This window comes from Dermacentor andersoni, chromosome 3 (assembly GCF_023375885.2).
Source record: "Dermacentor andersoni chromosome 3, qqDerAnde1_hic_scaffold, whole genome shotgun sequence".
Classification (NCBI taxonomy): domain Eukaryota; kingdom Metazoa; phylum Arthropoda; class Arachnida; order Ixodida; family Ixodidae; genus Dermacentor; species Dermacentor andersoni.
In genome coordinates, this window is record NC_092816.1 from 30,288,608 (window position 1) to 30,309,859 (window position 21,252).

The window sequence follows — 21,252 nt, forward strand, 5'->3', positions numbered from 1 at the left end:
GCATCGGACAAACCAAGATGTATGCACTGAAAGATAGGCAGGGTAATATCACCAGCAATCTCGAAGATATAGTAAATGCAGCGGAAGAATTTTATACTGATCTGCACAGTACCCAAAGCAGCCATGATACCTCCGTTTGAAGTAGTAATGAACAGGTTACAGGGGCCCCTTCTGTAACTAGCGATGATGTTAAAAGGGCCTTGCAAAACATGAAACGGGGAAAAGCGGCAGGAGAACATGGACCACCAGTCGATTTAATCAAAGGTGGTGGAGATGTAATGCTTGAAAAACTAGCGGCCCTTTATACGTACTGTCTATAGACTTTCAAGGGTCTCAGAGACCTGGAAGAATGCCAACATTATACTAATCCACAGAAAGAGAGACGTTAAAGAATTGAAAACCTTTAGGTCATTAGCTTACTTCCAATATTACATAAAATATTCACCCAGATAATCTCCAATAGAATAAGGGCAACACTGGAATTCAGTCAACCAAGGGAACAGGCAGGTTTCATGAAGGGATGCTGTACAATAGATTAGATCCATGTCATCGGTCAGGTAATCAAGAAATCTGCAGTCCAATCAGCCTCTCTGTATGGCTTTCATAGATTACGAAAAGGCATTTGATTCAGTCGAGATACCAGCAGTCATAGAGGCATTACGTAATCAAGGAGTACAGGACGCTTACGTAAATATCTTGGAAAGTATCTAAAGAGATTCCACGCCTACCTTAGTTTTCCACAAGAAAAGTAGGAATATACCTAAAAAGAACGGGGTCAGAAAAGGAGACACAACCTCTCCAATGCTATTCACTGTGTGCTTGGAAGAAGTATTCAAGATATTAAACTGGGAATGCTTAGGAGTAAGGATCAACGGCGAATATCTCAGCAACCTTATATTTGCAGATGACATTGTCCTGTTCAGCAACACTGGCGACGAATTACAACAAATGATTCAGAACTTTCACAGAGAGACCATAAGAGTGGAGTTAAATATTAATACACAAAAGACAAGGGAACAAGATTTCAGGATCGCCAGTCAGCCCCTAGAGTCTGTGAAGGAGTACGTTTACCTAGGTCAATTGCTCATAGGGGACCCTGATCATGAGAAGGAAATTCACAGAATAAAAATGGGTTGGAGCGCGTTCGGCAGAAATTGTCACATCCTGACTGGAAGCTTACCATTATCATTAAAAAGAAAGGTGTACAATCAATGCATTCTACCGGGGCTAACACATGGGGCAGAAACTTCGAGGCTGACAGAGAAACTTGAAAAGAAAGACCGTGCAAAGAGCGATGGAACGAAGAATGCTAGGCATGACATTAATAGACAGGTAGAGAGCGGTGTGGATCAGAGAGCAAACAGGGATAGCCGATATCATACTGACATTAAGAGAAAGAAATGGAGCTGGGCAGGTCATGTAATGCGTAGGTTAGGTAACCGCTGGACTATTAGGGTTACAGAATGGGTGCCAAGAAAGGGGAGGCGCAGTCATGGACGGCAGAAGGTTAGGTGGGGTAATGAAATTAAGAAATTCGCAGGCGCTAGCTGTAATCGGTTGGCGCAGGACAGGGTTAATTGGAGATCACAGGGAGAGGCCTTGTCCTGCAGTGGACATAAATAGGCTGGTGATGATGATAATGATAGTTGAAACTGCTGTAATTTATTTGTGCAATGAAAATCACAACAAAAACAACTGCTCACGTAGAACCCAAGTAGTTTAAGCAAACTTTAATTGTGCGCTTACAAAATAGCAATCAAAAAGGTTGTAATATGCTTTTTTTTCAGCGGTTGTGTGTGAAATTGCAGAGAAATGTTATACATACTACACCAATCATTCCCATGATTGCAAGCTTTACAGTGCCAGATTTTAGCTTTATAGTGACGTTCATTTCAAGTTGTGTGACAGGCGCATGGCATGGACGGCGCACGCTGTATGCGCCCTACAGTCTCGGAGGCCATGACATGTCCCATAACCTGCCATACTGTATTACGTTCTGAGCGCCAAGTATTTATTCTTCATTTTTACAGTGCAGTGGGACCAGACGACATCAAAGGGGGCCCGTTAAGGCAGTAGCGCCCGCTATTAGCTTTCCTCTGTAGTACATACATGTACTCTTATAAAGAGGAAAGGCGCTTTTCAGAATTACTACAAATTGCTAGAGTGGCGGTTATACACAAACGTGGAGATAAGGAAGATACCCGTACACAGCATTTTCATTAAAATTTTTGAACGCGTACTGTACAAGAGATTGCCCACGTTTGTGAGAAAGCATGAAGTAATTTAACCACACCAATTCCGTTTTCAACAAGATAACTCAACATGGCAAGCCCAATTGCAAACAAGGGAACTAGTAATATAAAAAAAGATCACCGCCCCTTTCCAGTCCGTAAAGATAGTGGAACAGCGAAGCTGTGTTAGTTACACCGAGTGTTACACCATGCAAGTCAAACTTCGCCAGCAGTCTATAGTGTAAATCTTTTGTTTCACCATTTTTTCGCCTTATTTTCGCTTTTGCATGCTTCGCGTGGTAAGCTTGCTTTAGGAGTGCGTTTTTAGTGGTTCTCACACTGTTTTTTTTTCTTTCTTTTATTTTACGCGTGAGGTATGTGTTTGTGTTTTGCCGTGCTGTTCTTGCGCGTGCAAGTTGCTCCGCCCTGTGGTCTTCCCACAGTTATAGCTGGGATGGAATCTGCGGAACTACTAATCCAAAGCTTCGTATATTGGGCGCAAGGCCCACCACTGGAGATGCTTGGATTGGTTTGAAGATTGACATCTTTGTGTTTCTTAATGAGGTTACACAAACGTTCGGCTGCGACAGAGAGAACGACGTCAGTGACGGTATGCCCGCAGTCCGCCGTTGTCGCTTGCGTTCGATGTATAGAGTTTGCTCGGTGGCGTGGTTAGCAGCATCCGCCCGTGACTGCCACTTGCGATTCTTCAAAATTAGATTACTTCAAAATTAAATCTGTCCCTCACGTAAGACAATGAATGGCTGATAACCCCTTAAGCAATGGCTCATACCCCCGTAAACGCGGTCTCCTCATTACGACGACAGAAAAGTTAAATTCTACGCTGGAATGACGAGCGGCAACGGAGCCAGCTGTGGAGGAAGACGACGACGCTCTATCCATTGCTGATGATGATAGCTTTAGCGAACTCCGGCAACGACGGCGCAGGGTCCGCCTAAATAGCTTCGCTGTAATACCGAACAAAGGTTGTATACAGTATAAATATTTCTGCACCTTAGAAATGGCCTTCGATTCAGTGAAACTCGAAGTACACTTTTCGCCAATAAGCTGTCTTTTTATGGAGTTAGAGGGTGCCGGCCAAATATGATTAGAAGCTATCTGCAAAATGGTGAGGAATAGGTTACACTGGGGTCATCATCATCCAAGCTAATGCCAGGGACTACAGATGTACCACAATAAGGCTTTACCTTAGGGCCGCTTTCGTTTTTGCTTTATAGAAATGATATCGCAGTATCCAACTAACTGAACAAAAAAAAGACCAACCCTTCCTCTAACGGAAAATGTGTGTGAGCGAAGGTTGTCACGAGCACGTGACCTTCATCACGTGCCCACCGTAACCCACAGGTAACGATGCCGGGTTGCTTCGGCCTCTCGCTCCCTCAGCTCGGGATCTTCTCGTTGCTGTCGGGTTGCCTGAGCTCGCGTGGCTGTAACGGCTGGATCGGCACGCCGACGGCGAGCCCCTTCACGGACGAGTTGTCGCCGCCGCTCGACGAAGGCTGCCAGTTCTTCGGGGGAACGCACCAATGCGTGACCGTCCAATGCGTTTTCCGAGAATGAGTAAGAACGGAAACGAAGCCGCCGCAGCACGCGCGAGACCCTTTCCTGCCCTTTCCCTTCCCGGCAGAAGCGAAACGGTTCTGATTGGCGTGCGCCTATGCAGCTGGAATCCTTGCTAATGGCTCACGTTCCGGCGCCGGCACAGCTGTTAGCTCCTCAACCCACCTTTTCCCGCAGCTGCTCTGCTCTGGGAGAAACTGGGTTTTCGCGTGACCGCGACACCACCGAAACTTGTGAGCCAATACAAGTTTCACTTGAAAAATGTTTTTGTACCCCAATGACACGAATGTTCTCTTTGTGGTAGTGAAGTAACATAGAGTTAAAAGAAAATAGATGGTTAAGAGAGTTGGGTAAGTGGCTAGGTGTAAACAAGCTTCAACTCAATGTCAATAAAACAAAGTATGTAACTTTTAGCTCTCGAAGCACGCAAGCAAATTTTTTTATTAGTCTTCATTTCTCCAATGATAAAATCAAGCGCACAAAGCGAATAATATTTTTTAGTTTGTTTTGCATGACAGTTTTCTTGGAATCGGCATGTTGACCATTTAAACTTGAGGCTGTCACACATAACAGGTGCTTTAGAAAGAATGAGACATCAGTTACCAGTTAGGGTCAGGCCAAATCTACAATAGTCTTTGATACAATCACAGATACTGCATTGCATTATTGTACGGGCACAACTAATGGTACTAACATCAAAAGTTTGCGAGACACGGACTCCACTGGGGATTTCAGTGGTCGTTACAAATTGATATTAGTAAGCAAACTACACACGAGCACACTCGCGACTCATGTTTTCGCTGAGGTGAAAATAGATCCGTAAAAATTTGAAAAAAAAAGCTTACATCATGACAAACAGAATATTGAGCTCAGAAATGTGTGTTATCGATTGCAAATTAAGGACAAATTATGGCAGACAAAGCCTTAACTTCTTCATCCCTGCTTTCTTGAATGATAAAAGCAATAATGAAAATTAAATTCAGCAAGCAAAGTCCCTGACACATTTGAGAAAGCTGTTTTATCGCGATCGGTTAATCGACGAAGCCTCTATTTGCTCTCTTTTCCCAGGGTTTAGGTGATACAAAACTTGGCATTTTCTTACTTGATGTCAGACTCTATTTTGGCAGTGTTTAAGCCTACGCAACAAACGCTTAGTGGATTTTCTTTGCATAATTGCTGTTTGAAGAACACCGTTTACCTCTTGGTGAATGCATTTTCTGTTTCTTTATGTTTTAGTTGTCGAGATTTTGACTTTTCAAGAGTGTATCAAAAGTTGTGTTCCATTGACCTTTCTTTTGACACGATGGTACTACGTTACCCTTGCTGCTCGAGTGCACAGAATATAGAAGACAAGAACCTAGTCAGGTGCAGACAAGCATCTTCAGTCCCTGGTTATCCTTGGTTTCGTTTTCCTCTGTCTTATATTTGTCTGTTTCCAAAAAACAAAACGAATATATATATATATATATATATATATGGAAAAGGGCAGGTGAAACTGACATAAAGTGAAACTGAAGCTCTCATTGCCCCCGTCGCCTTCTACCCTATCCAAACATAATGATTAGTGCAGACAAACTGGACGTGTACATAGACGACATTCATTAACACCCAAGAGATAACAGAACGACTATGTGAGTTCAAGCCTGGCGCCACCGACCATAGCAGGCAAACTACAGAAAGCTACGCTTTCGTAAAAAAGAACGTCATGAAAATCCAAAGCACATATGTTGGAATCTATATGAAGACCCGCCGTGGTTGCTTAGTGGCTATGGTGTTAGGCTGCGGAGCACAAGGCTGCGAGATCGAATCCTGGTCACGACGGCCGCATTTCGATGGGGTCGAAAACGGCGGTGTGCTTAGTGGTCCAAATTATTCCGGAGTCCCCTACTACGGCGTGCCTCATAATCAAATCACGGTTTTTACACGTAAAACTCGAAAATTTATTCTTTTAATATACGTGAAGCGAAGGTTTCGTGAAGCTTCTAATGCTACAAAACTAAAAGCGATGAGTATAGTCGTATTTTCGTCATCATATACAACGTGCAGTCTCATCAATTGTTTGTGCATCTTTATGGACTACATCATTGACCAACTATAGTGTGATCGTTCTTGAGCTTTACAAAATTATAAAAAATCGCCTGTGGCAGATAGCATAATTCTAACCCTTGCGCAGGATTATTCAAAGAGGCAGACATGACTTGCAAGAGCAATCTAAACACATAACAAAGCAATTAACGAAAATCGAACTCCCTTCTAAATAGTTACTTGACGGCACATATTGCAATTTACGAATTGAAGCCGGTGGAACACGTCTGGAACAAACTTGGAGTAAAGTTAGAGGATGGAAATGAATGAAATGCCGATTTGAAAATGGACTTATTTCATTTATTTTCATTGCGATAGTAATTATATGGACACTCCAGGAGCCGTTCTGCCGTCACCGACGGCAGAAAGGCGTCGCGCTAGGCATCGTCCATCGCGCTAAGCATCATCCGCGCCCCCCACTGAAACATGTAGGCTCCGACATGTGTGCTGATCAGTGCCCAAAGGTGTTCATACTACTTTCTAAATAAGGCCCAAGGCGTCAAGGGAAGATGGAAACTTCATGAACACTTGGCGAGCATGGGAAGCCTCGACCCAGAAGTCAATTAACGTACCCCTATTAACTTACAACTGGCATTTAACATTTCGTTAATCGTTATTATATTATCTTAGCAGCTCCCGAGCGATAATCTCTCTCGTTTTTTTGCCTTGCTTCGACGAAGAGTGCCTCAAAGCAAAGCAGGAACATTATTTGCTCTCATCCATCGTGATTGCTGACACTTTGTCTGGCACGGCGACTTAGTGGCCATGTCATTGTGCTGCCGAGCACGACGTCGCGGGTTGGATGGCCGGACCCCGTGCCGCATTATGGTTCAGTCCGAATACAAGAACGCCTAATTACCGCACTTTGGAACCACGTCGAAGAAAACCGGGTGGTCGAAACTAGAGGTACTGCATATGCGCCCACAGAGAGCGCAACTGTGACCCCAGTGCTGGTGTCACACCTCCACTTTCGATCGCGATCCAGCACGATTGGCTCGCTCCCGTAGCTTGCGCTAGGAAGCGAATCGCGATCCAGAAGTTCGATGCCGATTGGGCGCGATCGCGATTCAAATTGCGTCGTGCGACACCCGTGCATACCTCGCCAAAACTAATCCGGAGTGCATTATAACCCACAGTGAAGTTCTGGAACGTTAAAAAACAGAATTTTAGTTCACATGTTTCTCTCTTTCTGATCAACATTCACCTGGTTAGATGCGAGCCTAGACAAAAAAAAAAAGAGTAACTCTAAGTTCCGAGATATCCGGAAATCGTAAACTGTAAGCAACAAGTTTATTGGTCCCCTCTGCAGAATTGTCTGAGCCGGCCTGACGTATTTTAATTGTTGATTTACTGAACCCGAGGCATGCGCACGAGCATATTCTTATAATTTCCCAGGTATTTCACTTTCGACAAAGGATGTAAGATGCTCTGTAGGCTACTTGAACATCAGGATCGTCTTCATCAGGCTTGCCAAGTTTCGAGCGAATTCTGGAACGAGAACCAAGAGGGTAGAGGGCATCTCAGGGACTAAACCATTCTAGCGCTGTCACCGAGACTCAAATACATACAGCGGGCATACAGCTGGCAACCGCAAAAAAAGCTATTGTGAAACATGGCCTTACGGCGCAATATTAAACAAAACACAGCGGGATACACAGGACCATCTAAAATTGCGCCGTAAAACCTTGTTTCATATTACTCGTAACCAACTAGCTCATCAATGTCTTGAAGAAAAGGTAGCACACATGAAAAACCAACAAAGGAAGGATAGCCTCGACAATCCGAAAACTCGATGACAAGTGATTAGTTCTGAGCAAGGCGCATTGGGCTATCACCAGTTGTTTCTTTGCTCTGTTTTAAAACAAATGTGGCATTGCAGCGGAAGCGAGGAATCGCATTTTGGTTTTAGCGTGAGTGAGCAGGCAACGCTTTTGATGAGGAGAGACAAGCATTGTGTAGACACGCAGACAAGGAACAAATGCAAAGTGTTGCGTAGATAAGACCGTCAACATTACATAACTCGTTCAGTTAAACCACTGCCTAATCTCCGCTCATATTTCGCACACGAGCAGCATCTTGCAGTGAGTTCAGTTTAATATCGCGTTTGTTATCATTATGTGCCCCAGTCTCGTTAACAAGAAAACTGAAGTGTGCGTCATATGCATCCACGCCGCTAAAGAAAATGTCGATTTCGCTGTAACGCCATCTGTCACCGTTACGACAGAACTCGTATTTTACCGTACCGGCGAGAGGTGACGCCCCCGCTTTATGTCTTTCGTGCTGCTTAACCAATCCTATTTGTAAACCACTCAGTAAATTAGCGTGATCGCGCTTCTCATTGGTTGACCACTTAAAGTGAACTGTAGCTTCAACTACTCCAACCAAGAACTATCGGTCATTAAAGGGAGATAATTTCGGCCTGGCAAAGTATTAAAAACTCTTCTTTATTCTGGTTTACAGTGCATATGTGGCAAAAATAGAAGATACAGCGCCAGAACATTTGCTGGTTGGACGACACCACTTTCTGATACCCACAGTCTCATGACTATACAGTCCTTATGCAGGCATCTGCCGCAGAGGTCTGCCAGAATAGACGTCTATAATACACTGCATGGTTCCCTAATTAAGCCAATAGGCCCTAGGCTTTTTTTCTACGTATAAACATTAATTCTTTCATTACGTTGAAGGTACATTGACTTCTACGCGAGACACGAGGCTTCTTCTTGTCTTGTTGAGGCCAGGAATTCGCTGAACGAACTCGCCAAGTTTCTCCCAAGGTATAAAGGTGGCGCATTTTGGCGCCCCTTTGTGATGCTGATTTTATTTTCACAGACCCCAGGAACACCAGCACCACCAAGCGTGAGCCAGCACTCACCTCGTCTCCAGTCTCTCGAGAGCCTGCTTGGCACGCTCGGGTTCCTTTTCTTCCATTCGTATCACAAAACTCCACGTCCTAACACATGCCATGACATCCGATAACCTCGTTTTCTCTTTTACTGCAAAGTCCTTCCTGTAGACACAAGAGAGAGAGAGAGAGAGTAGAGCGGTGGGGCACGACTATCGTAAATCAAGAACGTCTATTTTTGGACTCCAGCAGACAACGCATGGGACTCTTCACTCTTTGAATCACTTCTCTGTGCAATAGCTAGACTGACCACTGTTGCGAACTGTCAGCTGATGCACTTTTCTGGGCCAGCTATGGTGTTCCTTAGAGGAAGGTAACTGGTAGCTGTGGTTGAAATTAAAGTTAAGTTTGCCCCTGTCTGATAATGACTCTTGTGCAAGCAGAAGCGAACCGTGAAAAGAGCGTGAGTACCACCGGCGCAGAGATACAGCGAGAGAGACCACGATCAAAAATCATAGCTCAGACACACAGACGGACAGAAACGGGATGACAGAAGAGCGCTAACTACCGATTAATAACGGGCTTAGAGAATACTGTAACAATGGGGGGGGGGGGGGGGGGAAAGTGGTCGGGCTATGAACGGCTTGTTTTTCACTATAAAATTCGTGTGGCTGTGAACCACTTTTGCGCAAGTGTAGTTTTGTCAGCGGAAGTAGTGCCAAGCTCACGCGTGAAATTCCAGAGGGAGGAACAATATCACGATTGGGTTCTTGTTGTGTGAGAATCCCATCTGTGTACGTTTCAGATAAAGAGTTCACTTTTCTATGAAAGTGAATCGCGTGCGTCACATGGCGATAAGTTTCCAAATAACGCGGTTTGCTGAAACACCTTTTTTTTTGTTATCTATAATCAGCACTGGTCTGTCGGCTTTTTTTCTGTCCGTATGTGTGTCTCTGCAATACGCAATTCGCCCTGACGTCAAACCAACAAATTAGGCAAAAACCTACACAACTAGGAAGTGTGAGAGAGAAGGTGGGAGAGAGCGAGTACGCGCGCGCGATAACGTGTAACACGTGTCTTGTTGCTCACTTGTGAACGTCCCTGAAGGGGACCTCTGTTGTCTCGTAGCCATACGTCCAGAAGTCGTGTTGAGCAGTCAGGTAGCCCTTAAACTCCTGGTGCCGAAACTGAAGAATAAACAGATAATAAAATATTCAAATGATCGCCCGCGAAATGGGGAAAGCAAAATACGGTCGAATATATTGTGCGTCTACGTTTCCCTTTCTCCTCTTCTACAACTATTACTGGAAATGCAGCTGGACACTTACGGTCTAGTAAGCCGGCTCTTCTCTTTCTCTGGAACCGATAATCAACAGTTCATATACACTACGTTGGTATACATGACTTACAGGACAGCATATTTGGCGAGAGCCTTAGTTCCACTCGCTAGATATACTAGTTTCATTCGCCAGTAAATGGTAAAATGCGGTAGTTTTGATACGTAGCTATGCATATATGTATGTGCTTTAAGGGGATACTAAATGGAAACAGTTAATCTTACATTGAGACTGGCAAATTACACTTTCAACACTCTCTTTTCGTGATTTTTTTTTTTTTTGTAAAAGGTTGATTATTACAAGTGCAAATGAAGGTCAGAATGTCATATCTTGAATTTTGAGCCGAAACCTTTGCACCGATATGTCAGTGTGACATCGCAAATTTCAAACCATTTCCTCGTATTTGCGCCACTGTGGCAAAGCGCCATTTCTTGAAACTCGCCAAGTTCAGTTTTTACCTCTTTTAGTGGACAATATAATCCATCTTTATCGACAAGCTAACTAGGCCCGAGCGGCCACCCTCAAAAAACAGTGACGTCATGGCAACGGTGCGAGAAATAGAAGGCGGCGTCGCCACCTGTCTGTAGTTCTTTCGTACTTAACTCACTTACCAAGTCTCCAGCAATGGTAGCAGTGACTTCCTGGATATTGTAAAAAGGCAATTTATTATTATATCTTACTGTTTCTCTTTCGGAGACATCTACGAGATTATGTATGGTGGTGTGAAGAAAGCCTCAGAAGTGTCATTCATTTTTTACTGCGTTTTATGTCCGAGAAAACTATTTTGTAATTTCGTAATAACAATCTCGTAAGACGGTCACATGTCGCCAACTTAAAGCAACATCAGTCCGTCTGCGGGGTGTGGCACGCAAAAGCAAAATTGTGATCACTGTGTGATGCTCGCATCAGCTCTTGAAACTAGCTGTGGTGAGCTTCAACTAGATTACTTATTGCAGGCATCATGTGGAACTGTGGTTGCAATCGCCAAATGGGATCTGCTTAAACTCGCATTCTTTACTACATCTTTTTCATAAAACATTTGAGCAGGGACTAGTTTTTTACACCCGATCACAAACTTAAAAATGCGGTGGCTAGCATCATTGGTTTATATGCTGGCACATTCGCCATTATTTCCCTTACAGGAGGTACCTGATCCTCCTGCTGCCCACTCGATATCTCCCAAATACGCACATGGTCTACCCAGGAAATCGCGACTACCGTCTTATTACAGGGTGACAACTCAATTTATCGCCACAGTTTTCCCGGTTCAATATCCGAGTCTCTACATTACCCCAGTAAAGAAACAAACCACGTACGTATACTGCAGATACGTCCGCAGACGTGACAAAGCTATTTGTTTTATGCAGCAAAGTTCGCTGTAAACAAAATCACTGGAGTGGCCAGTTGACAAGAACGTCGGACCAAGGAACGGGTTTATAATGCGCACCTATAGCCCCTACCACCGAGAAAGTCGTCATCGGTATAAAGCAGTAACGCTACGAAAAGCCGTTCTAGTCGCTTGAACACGTTAGGCAGAAGAATTCGTGACACCTTCTCGAAGCAGTCTTCGAGCCCCGGCTCAGCCACGGCGCGCAGCCGGTACATCGACGGGCAGAATACGCCGCCGTCCACCAGCACCCGGCGAACCTCGGCGAAGAAGGAATCCCAGTGGAACCAGTGCAGCGCATTCACCGTCGACACCAGTGCCACGGAGCCGGCGTCCAAGGGAAGGGACTCGGCGTTGGCCACCCTGCAGCGTTTACACTCGCGGTATACTGGGACTGTGAGCTTACGGCTCTCGAATTTTCCGGGCAAGGAAACGCGTTTTAAGCAGTATACTAAACTGGCAAAGAATGCGTGTTTATAGCCAGTATACGAGGCACTGGTTTAGCGCGTAATTTATAAAACATGAGCCATGCCTCCAGGATATGTGTGCACGCGCGTCTTGAGTACTTCAAAGTATGGCGGATGTAAAGAGTTGATGGTGTGCAGAATCCCCATCAAGGTGGCTGCAAGTGCAGATGTACACTATTTCATCTATTTTCTATCTGAACGCCGGCGCTGCTGTTCTAGACCTTGCCGCTGTTCTCAGGCTGCTGGGCAGAACTGGACCAGCAAATTGAATACTACACATGAGCGTATTCGGTAGTCCTGCGCAGGGACGTCTGGAATGACCAAGCGAACTTCCCGCGCCGAAATCAACGACTACAGAGTCGTCTGGAATACTACGTGACCATGGCGACGCGGAAACACCAATAGAGAAATAGATAATTTTTGTTTTATTTTTTATTGCCAGAGGCTGGGACAGTGCTGGACTGATTTAATAATTATGGCAAATGCTGGCAATAAATATTAAATGCCGCCGGCTTTTCCAATTGTTACACGAATGAAGGATGGTGATAAGTGAGGAGAATCCTTAGCAGTCCGATACGAAACGCAGTGCAGTCACTTGCAAAATCAAAAAACTGCTAAAGATAAATATGGCACTTTCTGCATAGCTCTACTGTCTAGAAGGTAGCAAAGGGGAAACAAGCTTCCGCTGCGATGGACCCGTGACTCACTCGAAGCTCACGTTCTTGGCGGTGCAAGCTGCTCGTGCTATGCCGATCTGTGTCTCGCTGATGTCGATGCCCACCACTTTCCTAAAGTGCGGACAAAAACGTTCCGTGCTCTGTCCAGGACCGCATCCGACGTCGGCACAAACACCATCCTTGCATGAAACCTGTCGCGTAGTTAAAGAGAAATAGAAAAAAAGATGCAGCAGATCCAAGAAGTTCAAATCTATACAGAGAGAAGCTTTGAGCAAGTGCATAAAGAGTCGAAACAAGAGTTTATGTTTACTGAACATCCGCCCAAGGTGACACGGAAGAATTTATTCAGGCATTGTAGAGAGGCTAATGCAATGCCGCTGCCGCGGATGCGCGAAGACGAGCTTTCTGGATCTTTTTCTTTCCCCCGCAAGGTCGGTGCCGCAGTGATGATGATAATGATGATGATTTGTTGGCATTCCCATTGAAACGGGGCGGTGACAAATAAGTCACCTAGCCTGCTTGAATTACTCAAGTATATGCTATACATGACTTTCACTCTAGATGGATTTTTGTAAGAACTCTTCCTCAAAACGTCTCTAACTTGTACCACTACCTGTGCCTGTAACAGACCCAGTCGCACCTATCTCTTCCGTTTTTTTTTTTTTTTTTCGTCAAGACTAAACGTCTCTTGTGTATCTCACCAGGGGAACAGTTGATGCTTCCATCCACTTTAAATCCAAGTACTTCTGGAAGGCATACTTTACCTACGGGTCTCACTGAGGGAATTCCTTGGTAGTTCAATAGGATGTCCAGAGTGGTCTCCGTATTTTGCTCCGGTATGTTTTTGTCCTGAGGCAACCAATCCGAGCATCAAGTAAACCAGCCCTCGCTTACGCGCGGTGATGATGATAATGACGATGATTAAATGGCATCCCCTTTGAAATGGGGCGGTGGGTTGCGCCACCACGCTCTTTCTATTATGCTGCCTAATGTCCTATTTAGGTTAAACAAGAAAAAAAGAAGAAAAAAACGCTATGCACTCCCACAACCAAATTTTCTGATCCCCTATTGCGAACATTGCTTTTGTACGTCTCCGTTCTTTGTCGTTTCCCTACTTTTCTTCCACCAATCCTCCAACCGCCTCTTACTAATCCCTATTGCCGGACATGTTTACTTTTCCACTGCTCTCGCTGAACCCAAGGGCTTCAAGCAGGCCAGTGGTGCCTAAATTGACCGCTGGGAAGACGTCTTCACATTCTAATAAAACATGTTCCATAATTTCCCTAGCTTTACTGCAGCAAGCACATGCTTCTTCTTCCTTCTTATATCTCGCTTTATAGGTGCGTGTTCTAAGGCATCCCGATCTCGCTTCGAAAAGTAATGAGCTTCCCTTTGAGTCATCATAAATTTCTTATTTCCTGATTTCCTTTTTTTCCTCTTAGGTAGTTACTCATGGCAGGTTTCTTTTCCATTGCCGCCACCCATGACATTATTTCAGCCTCTCTGACTTTCCGCTTGACGTTCTTTGTTGCTGTGTTGCCTACCCTACAGGCCATATACTTGCTGGTAAGCTTCCTAGTTCTTTTCCTCCACTGTAAAACAATGTTTTCCTGTCATCATCATCATCATCAGCCTGGTTACACCCACTGCAGGGCAAAGGCCTCTCCCATGCTTCTCCAACTACCCCAGTCGTGTACTAATTGTGGCCAAGTTGTCCCTGCAAACTTCTTAATCTCATCCGCCCACCTCACTTTCTGCCGTCCCCTGCTACGCTTCCCTTCCCTTGGAATTCAGCTCGTAACCCTTAATGACCATCGGTTATCTTCCTTCCTCATTACATGTCCTGCCCATGCCCATTTCTTTTTCTTGATTTCAACTAGGATGTCATTACCTCGCGTTTGTTCCCTCACCCAATCCGTTCTTTTCTTATCCCTTAACGTTACACGTATCATTCTTCTTTCCATAGCTCGTTGCGTCGTCCTCAAGTTAAATAGAACCCTGTTAGTAAGCCTCCAGGTTTCTGCCCCGTACGTGAGTACTGGTAAGACACAGCTGTTATACGCTTTTCTCTTGAGGGATAATGGCAACCTGCTGTTCATGATCTGATAATGCCTGCCAAACGCACCCCAGCCCATTCTTATTCTTCTGATTATTTCAGTCTCATGATCCGGATCCGCGGTCACTACCTGTCCTAAGTAGATGTATTCCTTTACCACTTCCAGTGTCTCGCTACCTATCATAAACTTTTTCCTGTACAGATACCTCAACATTCTCCCAGCCCATTTACTTTCTGCCATATTCCTCAGTCGTTCTTCATAAGAAATTTTACTGCGAGCTTCCCTCACTTCAAAACTAGTCCAGCCCATATCACCCTGCACAGCTTCATTTGTAGTCTTGCCGTGAGCGCCCAATGCGAGGCGTCCCAGTGACCTTTGGTTCCCATCGAGTCCTGATTGTACCCCTGATTTAAAGCAAACAACCGCATTTCCAAAAGTAAGTCCTGGAACCATTACACGTTTCCACATACCTCGGATAACCTCGTACCTATTGTATCCCCATAGCGCTCTGTGCTTCATTATGGCTGCATTCCTCTTCCCCTTCACTGTTATTGTTTTTTCCTGTGTTTCCATATGTCTAATGCTTTCGTTTATCCGTATACCAAGGTATTTATATTCTGTTACCCGAGGTATTTCTTGACCCTGTATTGCCACTGTCTGTTCACTGTTTTGATTGAATACCATAACACCTGATTTTCTAACACTAAATTTCAAACCTAATTGTTGCCTTCCTGTCCACAGATATTAGCCAGACGTTGCAAATCACTTTGCTTGTAAGCTAGCAATACACTGTCGTCCGCATAACATAAACCTGGAAGCTGCTGCTCTACTACTGTACCAGCCTGTTTGTATGAGAGATTAAACCCGATATTAATTCCTTCTAGCGCCCTCTCCATCCTCACCATGTATATCATAAACAGCAGTGGGGATAAAGAGCACCCCTGCCTCAGTCCCTTGTTGATATCAACTTTCTCCTCGCTCATCATCCCTTTCCATTCAGCGCAAGTGGTATTTTCTAGTTAAATCTCTCTCAAAAGCTGTAGACAATCGTCACCTAAACCTTCCCCTTCCGGAATATTCCACAAGATGTTGCGGTCTACGTTATCATAGACTCCTGTAATGTCTAAAAAGGCCACATATAACGGTCTGCTTTCTACTTTTGATATTTCAATACACTGAGAAAGAACAAATAAGTTATCATCTAAACGCCTTCCTATTCTGAAGCCATTCTGAAGTTCTCCCAAAATGCCACTATTCTCTGCCCATGCTTCCAGCTTTAATTTGATTGCCTGCATTGCTAGCCTGTATATTACCGATGTAGTGGTCAACGGTCTGTACGAGGGAATTCTATCTTTCTCCCCCTTACCTTTATAAATTAAATTCATTCTACTTTGTCGCCAAGTGTCTGGTATTCGTCTATCTTTTAAAGTTTTTTCCGCTGCTTTCACCAGAACTTTGTTACTTTTGGTCCTAGTTCATTAATCAGCCTAACGGGAACCTCGTCTAGCCCAGTGGCTGTGCGCTTACGAATTTTCCCTTCGGCTTTCTTCCAGTTGAAATTTCCAAGCACCAGCTCCTTCTGCCGGTCTGGCCCGCTACGGATGCGCGGAGGCGAGCGCCATCTGGTGGTGGTGCATGGAGCCCAGGGGCGCGCGTCCTCAGCTTTGATTGATTGGCCTATTCCGCTATAGAACATCCACGCAGCACTTACGGTCATTTTTAAGAAGTGCTGACATCAGGGTGCGACAAAAGAATGGCGCTGAACATTTATATGTTCGTCGCTCACACTACGCCGGCACCGCGCATACCGCTGGGTTTCCTGGACTCTGTGTGCAGACTGACGTTTTGTGAGTCATTCCATGTCCTTCGCTATTAGTCATTTAAATCTCCTTTCAAGAGCTCCCCAGCTGCAGTCAATTTATTTACGACGAAACGCTTCTCACCTCTTGCTGATGTATATCGCAATCACTCGTAATTAAAGCAGCCAAACATGTACACTCAGCACCAATTCTGAGAGAACGCCTAATAAATTAGTTAGTGATTAATTAATTTATGGCGTACAAGGCAGAGGTATGAAAGTCCATCTGCTGATGCTAGATAGCACGTACCGTTTGGTTCGCGTACTCGACGATGTCTGCGACCATCGCAGGCGGCATCACGGGCCTTACCGATTTGTACTGCGCCGACAGGTCGCCGCCCACAAAGCAGCGCCTGTACGATTCTTCGAGGCTGGCAGGAGGCCGCTCACACGAAGCACCGTGCGACTCGCCCGAGATTCCTGCGCTCAAACGGCACGGCCGTGTTTCAGTCGAATGTGCGGGCATGCACCGGGTGTTTCCGAGAACACTTTCAGTAACTTTAAAAAAAATCAACTGTCCCAGATTGCGCAATTACAATCTTCTAGTTGAATTGCCCAAACCAGGCGGACATTATCGGGACAACAAATTGAAATGGATAATTGAATAATTAACAAAAAATCACGAATTATGATTTTAACTAATTACTTTGCAGTACTCATTGGAATTTATAAATTGTAGTAGCCTGGGAGTTCGCAAGGGAGATCCATTTGGAAAGAATTGTCAGGATGGCATAAGTGTCGAAATATTTATTGTCAACGTGTGCGATGAAATACATGGGCGTTCCAGTTAATTTTGTGCTTCAGTGCATAAAATGACGTTTTGTTAAGAAAGTAAGTGGAACGGCAATCCATTTTTACCCCAAGCTTGCCAGCACATATCTCGTAAATGGTGTCATACACAGAATTCTTTTCAAGTGGATATGCTTTGCAGTCTCACCCGCTAGAATTTGTAAATAGCAATATGTGCCATAAGATAATTAGTAAAACACTTAATCAGTAAATTTTGTTAATAAGTCTGTATTTTGTAATAAGTCCGTATAAGTCCGTATGCCTCTTTTAGTAGAACAGCTCATGGATTAGAATTGTCCTATCTGCGACAGGCATTTCTTTTTTATTTGAGACTGTTCGCTGGAACACCCTGTATAAGCCATAATTGCATTACATGTTTTCGTTATGCAAGCAGTGTACTAGTCCTTGTTTTTCCTTCTTTGTATGTGTGCTGATCTGCGTCTTCGGTTTATTGCTTGACCTCAAACATTTAATGCGCGCGATCAATACATAAACCTTAAGTTGTTAGTGCTACTAGTGATCGTCAAGCCTTGCTTGTCCTTCGTGTTCTCTGGAGCTATTTGCAAGTCATGATAAACAAATCTTTTTGCAGCGAAGCTGTGTACCTCTACCGCCTAAGGAAATTTTCGTGTCGTTTTAGGCAAAAGAACTCCCCATACGTAAGCGGATACCGAAGATGGTGCAATACCGGCCCGACCAGCGGCGCGGGTGAAGCAGGCGTTAAGCGATCCCCATACGTGGGCCGTTCCCGAAGATAGTGCAATGCCAGGCCGACCCGCGGCGGAGGTGAAGCAGGCTTTAAGCGCTTTCCATACGTCGACTGATCCCGATGATAGCGCAATGCCAGGCAGACCCGTGGCGGAATTGAAGCAGGCGTTAAGCGCTCCCCATACGTGGGCCGATACCGAAGATAGTGCAATGCCAGGCCGACCCGCGGCGGAGGTGAAGCAGGCTTTAAGCGCTTCCCATACGTCGACTGATCCCGATGATAGCGCAATGCCAGGCAGGCCCGTGGCGCAGGTGAAGCAGGCGTTAAGCGATCCCCATACGTGGGCCGATACCGAAGATAGTGCTATGCGAGGCCGACCCGCGGAAGAGGTGAAGCAGGCATTAGGCGCTTCCCATACGTCGACTGATCCCGATGATAGCGCAATGCCAGGCAGACCCGTGGCGCAGGTGAAGCAGGCGTTAAGCGATCCCCATACGTGGGCCGTTCCCGAAGTTGGTGCAATGCCAGGCCGACCCGCGGCGGAGGTGAAGCAGGCTTTAAGCGCTTCCCATACGTCGACTGATCCCGATGATAGCGCAATGCCAGGCAGACCCGTGGCGGAGTTGAAGCAGGCGTTAAGCGATCCCCATACGTGGGCCGATACCGAAGATAGTGCAATGCCAGGCCGACCCGCGGAAGAGGTGAAGCAGGCTTTAGGCGCTTCCCATACGTCGACTGATCCCGATGATAGCGCAATGCCAGGCAGACCCGTGGCGCAGGTGAAGCAGGCGTTAAGCGATCCCCATACGTGGGCCGATACCGAAGATAGTGCAATGCCAGGCAGACCCGTGGCGCAGGTGAAGCAGGCGTTAAGCGATCCCCATACGTGGGCCGATACCGAAGATAGTGCAATGCCAGGCCGACCCGCGGAAGAGGTGAAGCAGGCTTTAAGCGCTTCCCATACGTCGACTGATCCCGATGATAGCGCAATGCCAGGCAGACCCGTGGCGCAGGTGAAGCAGGCGTTAAGCGATCCCCATACGTGGGCCGTTCCCGAAGATAGTGCAATGCCAGGCCGACCCGCGGCGGAGGTGAAGCAGGCTTTAAGCGCTTCCCATACGTCGACTGATCCCGATGATAGCGCAACGCCAGGCAGACCCGTGGCGGAGTTGAAGCAGGCGTTAAGCGCTCCCCATACGTGGGCCGATACCGAAGATAGTGCAATGCCAGGCCGACCCGCGGCGGAGGTGAAGCAGGTGTTAAGCGATCCCCATACGTGAGCCGTTCCCGAAGATAGTGCAATGCCGACCCGACCCGACCCGCGGCGGAGGTGAAGCAGGCTTTAAGGTGAAGGTGAAGGTGGCGGAGGTGAAGCAGGCTTCCCATACGTCGACCGATCCCGATGATAGCGCAATGCCACGCCGACACGCGGCGGAGTTGAAGCAGGCGTTAAGCACTCGCCATACGTGGGCCGACCCCAAGATAGTGCAATGCCAGGCCGACCCGCGGCGGAGGTGAAGCAATCCCCATACGTGGGCCGATCCCGAAGATATTGGAATACGGGCCCGACTCGCGGCGGAGGTGAAGCAGGCGTTAAGCACTTCCCATACGTGGGCCGATCCCGAAGATAGTGGAATACCGGCCCAACCACGGCGGAGGTGAAGCAAGCGTTAAGCACTCCCCATACGTGGGCCATTCCCGAAGATAGTGCAATGCCGGGCAGACCTGCGGTGGAAATGCAGTTCGCCATTAAGGGGCCCACACACACAGCTTCACTGGTCATCCTTCTTCACAGTGTGGCAGAACACTGTTTTTTTTTTCTTTTTTTTAGCGCAGCTCTTAGGCGCTCGCTCCTGCAGTGAGCATCGGCGTGCCTCGACGTAACCGAGCGAAGGAGCACAGCGAAGGATGAAGGAGCGCACGCCGAGCGCAGCGGGAATGAAAGACGGCGATATCGATGAAAGGAAAAGAGGATGGCGGAGAAGGAGGGTGCAACGGAGCCACGAGGCGGAAAGCAGAGGAGGAAGTTAAGGCCAAAGCGTGAGAAAATCGTATTGCCGCGGAAGACGGGCTCTGTGGCGACGAAAGGCTACGAGATGGCGCCAGCGTAGCGCGCGTCGTCTGTTCACCAACGACGCCACCTATACCATATATGGAAGCATAGCATTGCATAATCGGAGGTCTGATAGTGGCGGCTGCTGTAAATCGCGCCCACGCGTCACCCACGCGCTGCTCTCACGATCTTCCGATTAGCGAGGCAGTCGTGCCACACTTCGCTCCGTTTGCAACGTGCCGCATGAGACAGATTGTCCGCGCTATCCAATACATCGCGAAATGAAAAAGCGTATAGAGCTGCGCTCGAATTTCGCATTAAGGAGTATCGTAATGGCCGGGAAATCTTTCTTTTCTTCTTTTTGCGCGCGTGTTTTAAGGAATTCATCACGTATACCCAGAAGGAAAATCTTACTCGAGCGCTGCAAGTGCACTGCTTGTCGGCATAGCAACGCTAACATAAATAGACTATATGACCTCGTCTTCTGCACGATTGTGTGAAGTGGTACCTCTTCACATGCTATCACTAAATTCTCCATGCAGAATAATCACCGCAAATGCCGAACAGGATGGAAAACGCAGAAACAGACTGTTCAAACCTGTTAGGGCTTGAATTTATGTTCACATTACGTGTTCATATTACCTTTACTATTGATAGTTCCTGCCGACATAACTCTTACACGGTACACTTAACCATTCTTAATTGTAATTTATTGCAAGAAGAGTATCTTAACCCTGAAAAAGCCCAAAAACCATTCCACACGAATGGAAATTGAAAGCAACTTATTCACCTTTATTTGTAGCCCTCGTGAGTACCTCCGTACAAAAAAAAATGAAGCGTTTTTGAGTAAAAGAAATAGTATAAAAATAATTTATTAGTAATTATTTTCCTGAACTCCCCACAATTGAAAACTTACTCCAGCATATCAAAAGACAGGACACGCTACTGTGGGCTTTGCGTTAACTTACCCGCGGTGAGATCCCCAGGTATACACTACTTTTTATTGCGATAGCAATTATATCGACACTCCAGGCGCATTCTTGCCGTTGCCGTCGCCGTGATGTTCTGTATAAAGTGCACGGGCGATAACACCGCCGCTGCGTGTCCTATGCTGTATGGGCGAGTGAAAGCACGCGAGGCAAGCAGGGCATTGCGCCTCTATAACTGGCGCGCGGG

General features: G+C 46.2%; 1 protein-coding gene across 1 annotated transcript; it reads right to left on the reverse strand.

Annotated features, from left to right (window-relative positions):
• Positions 1-7,168: 7,168 nt before the first annotated feature.
• On the reverse strand, positions 7,169-16,991 carry LOC126518047 (putative methyltransferase DDB_G0268948). Its single transcript, XM_072286808.1, has 6 exons — positions 16,776-16,991; positions 12,641-12,801; positions 11,631-11,829; positions 9,832-9,929; positions 8,773-8,907; positions 7,169-7,385 (listed from the first exon to the last, which is right to left on the reverse strand). Exons 1-6 carry the CDS (start codon positions 16,989-16,991, stop codon positions 7,298-7,300), a joined length of 897 nt encoding a protein of 298 aa, XP_072142909.1. The 3' UTR covers positions 7,169-7,297.
• Between the last annotated feature and the right edge of the window lie 4,261 nt (positions 16,992-21,252).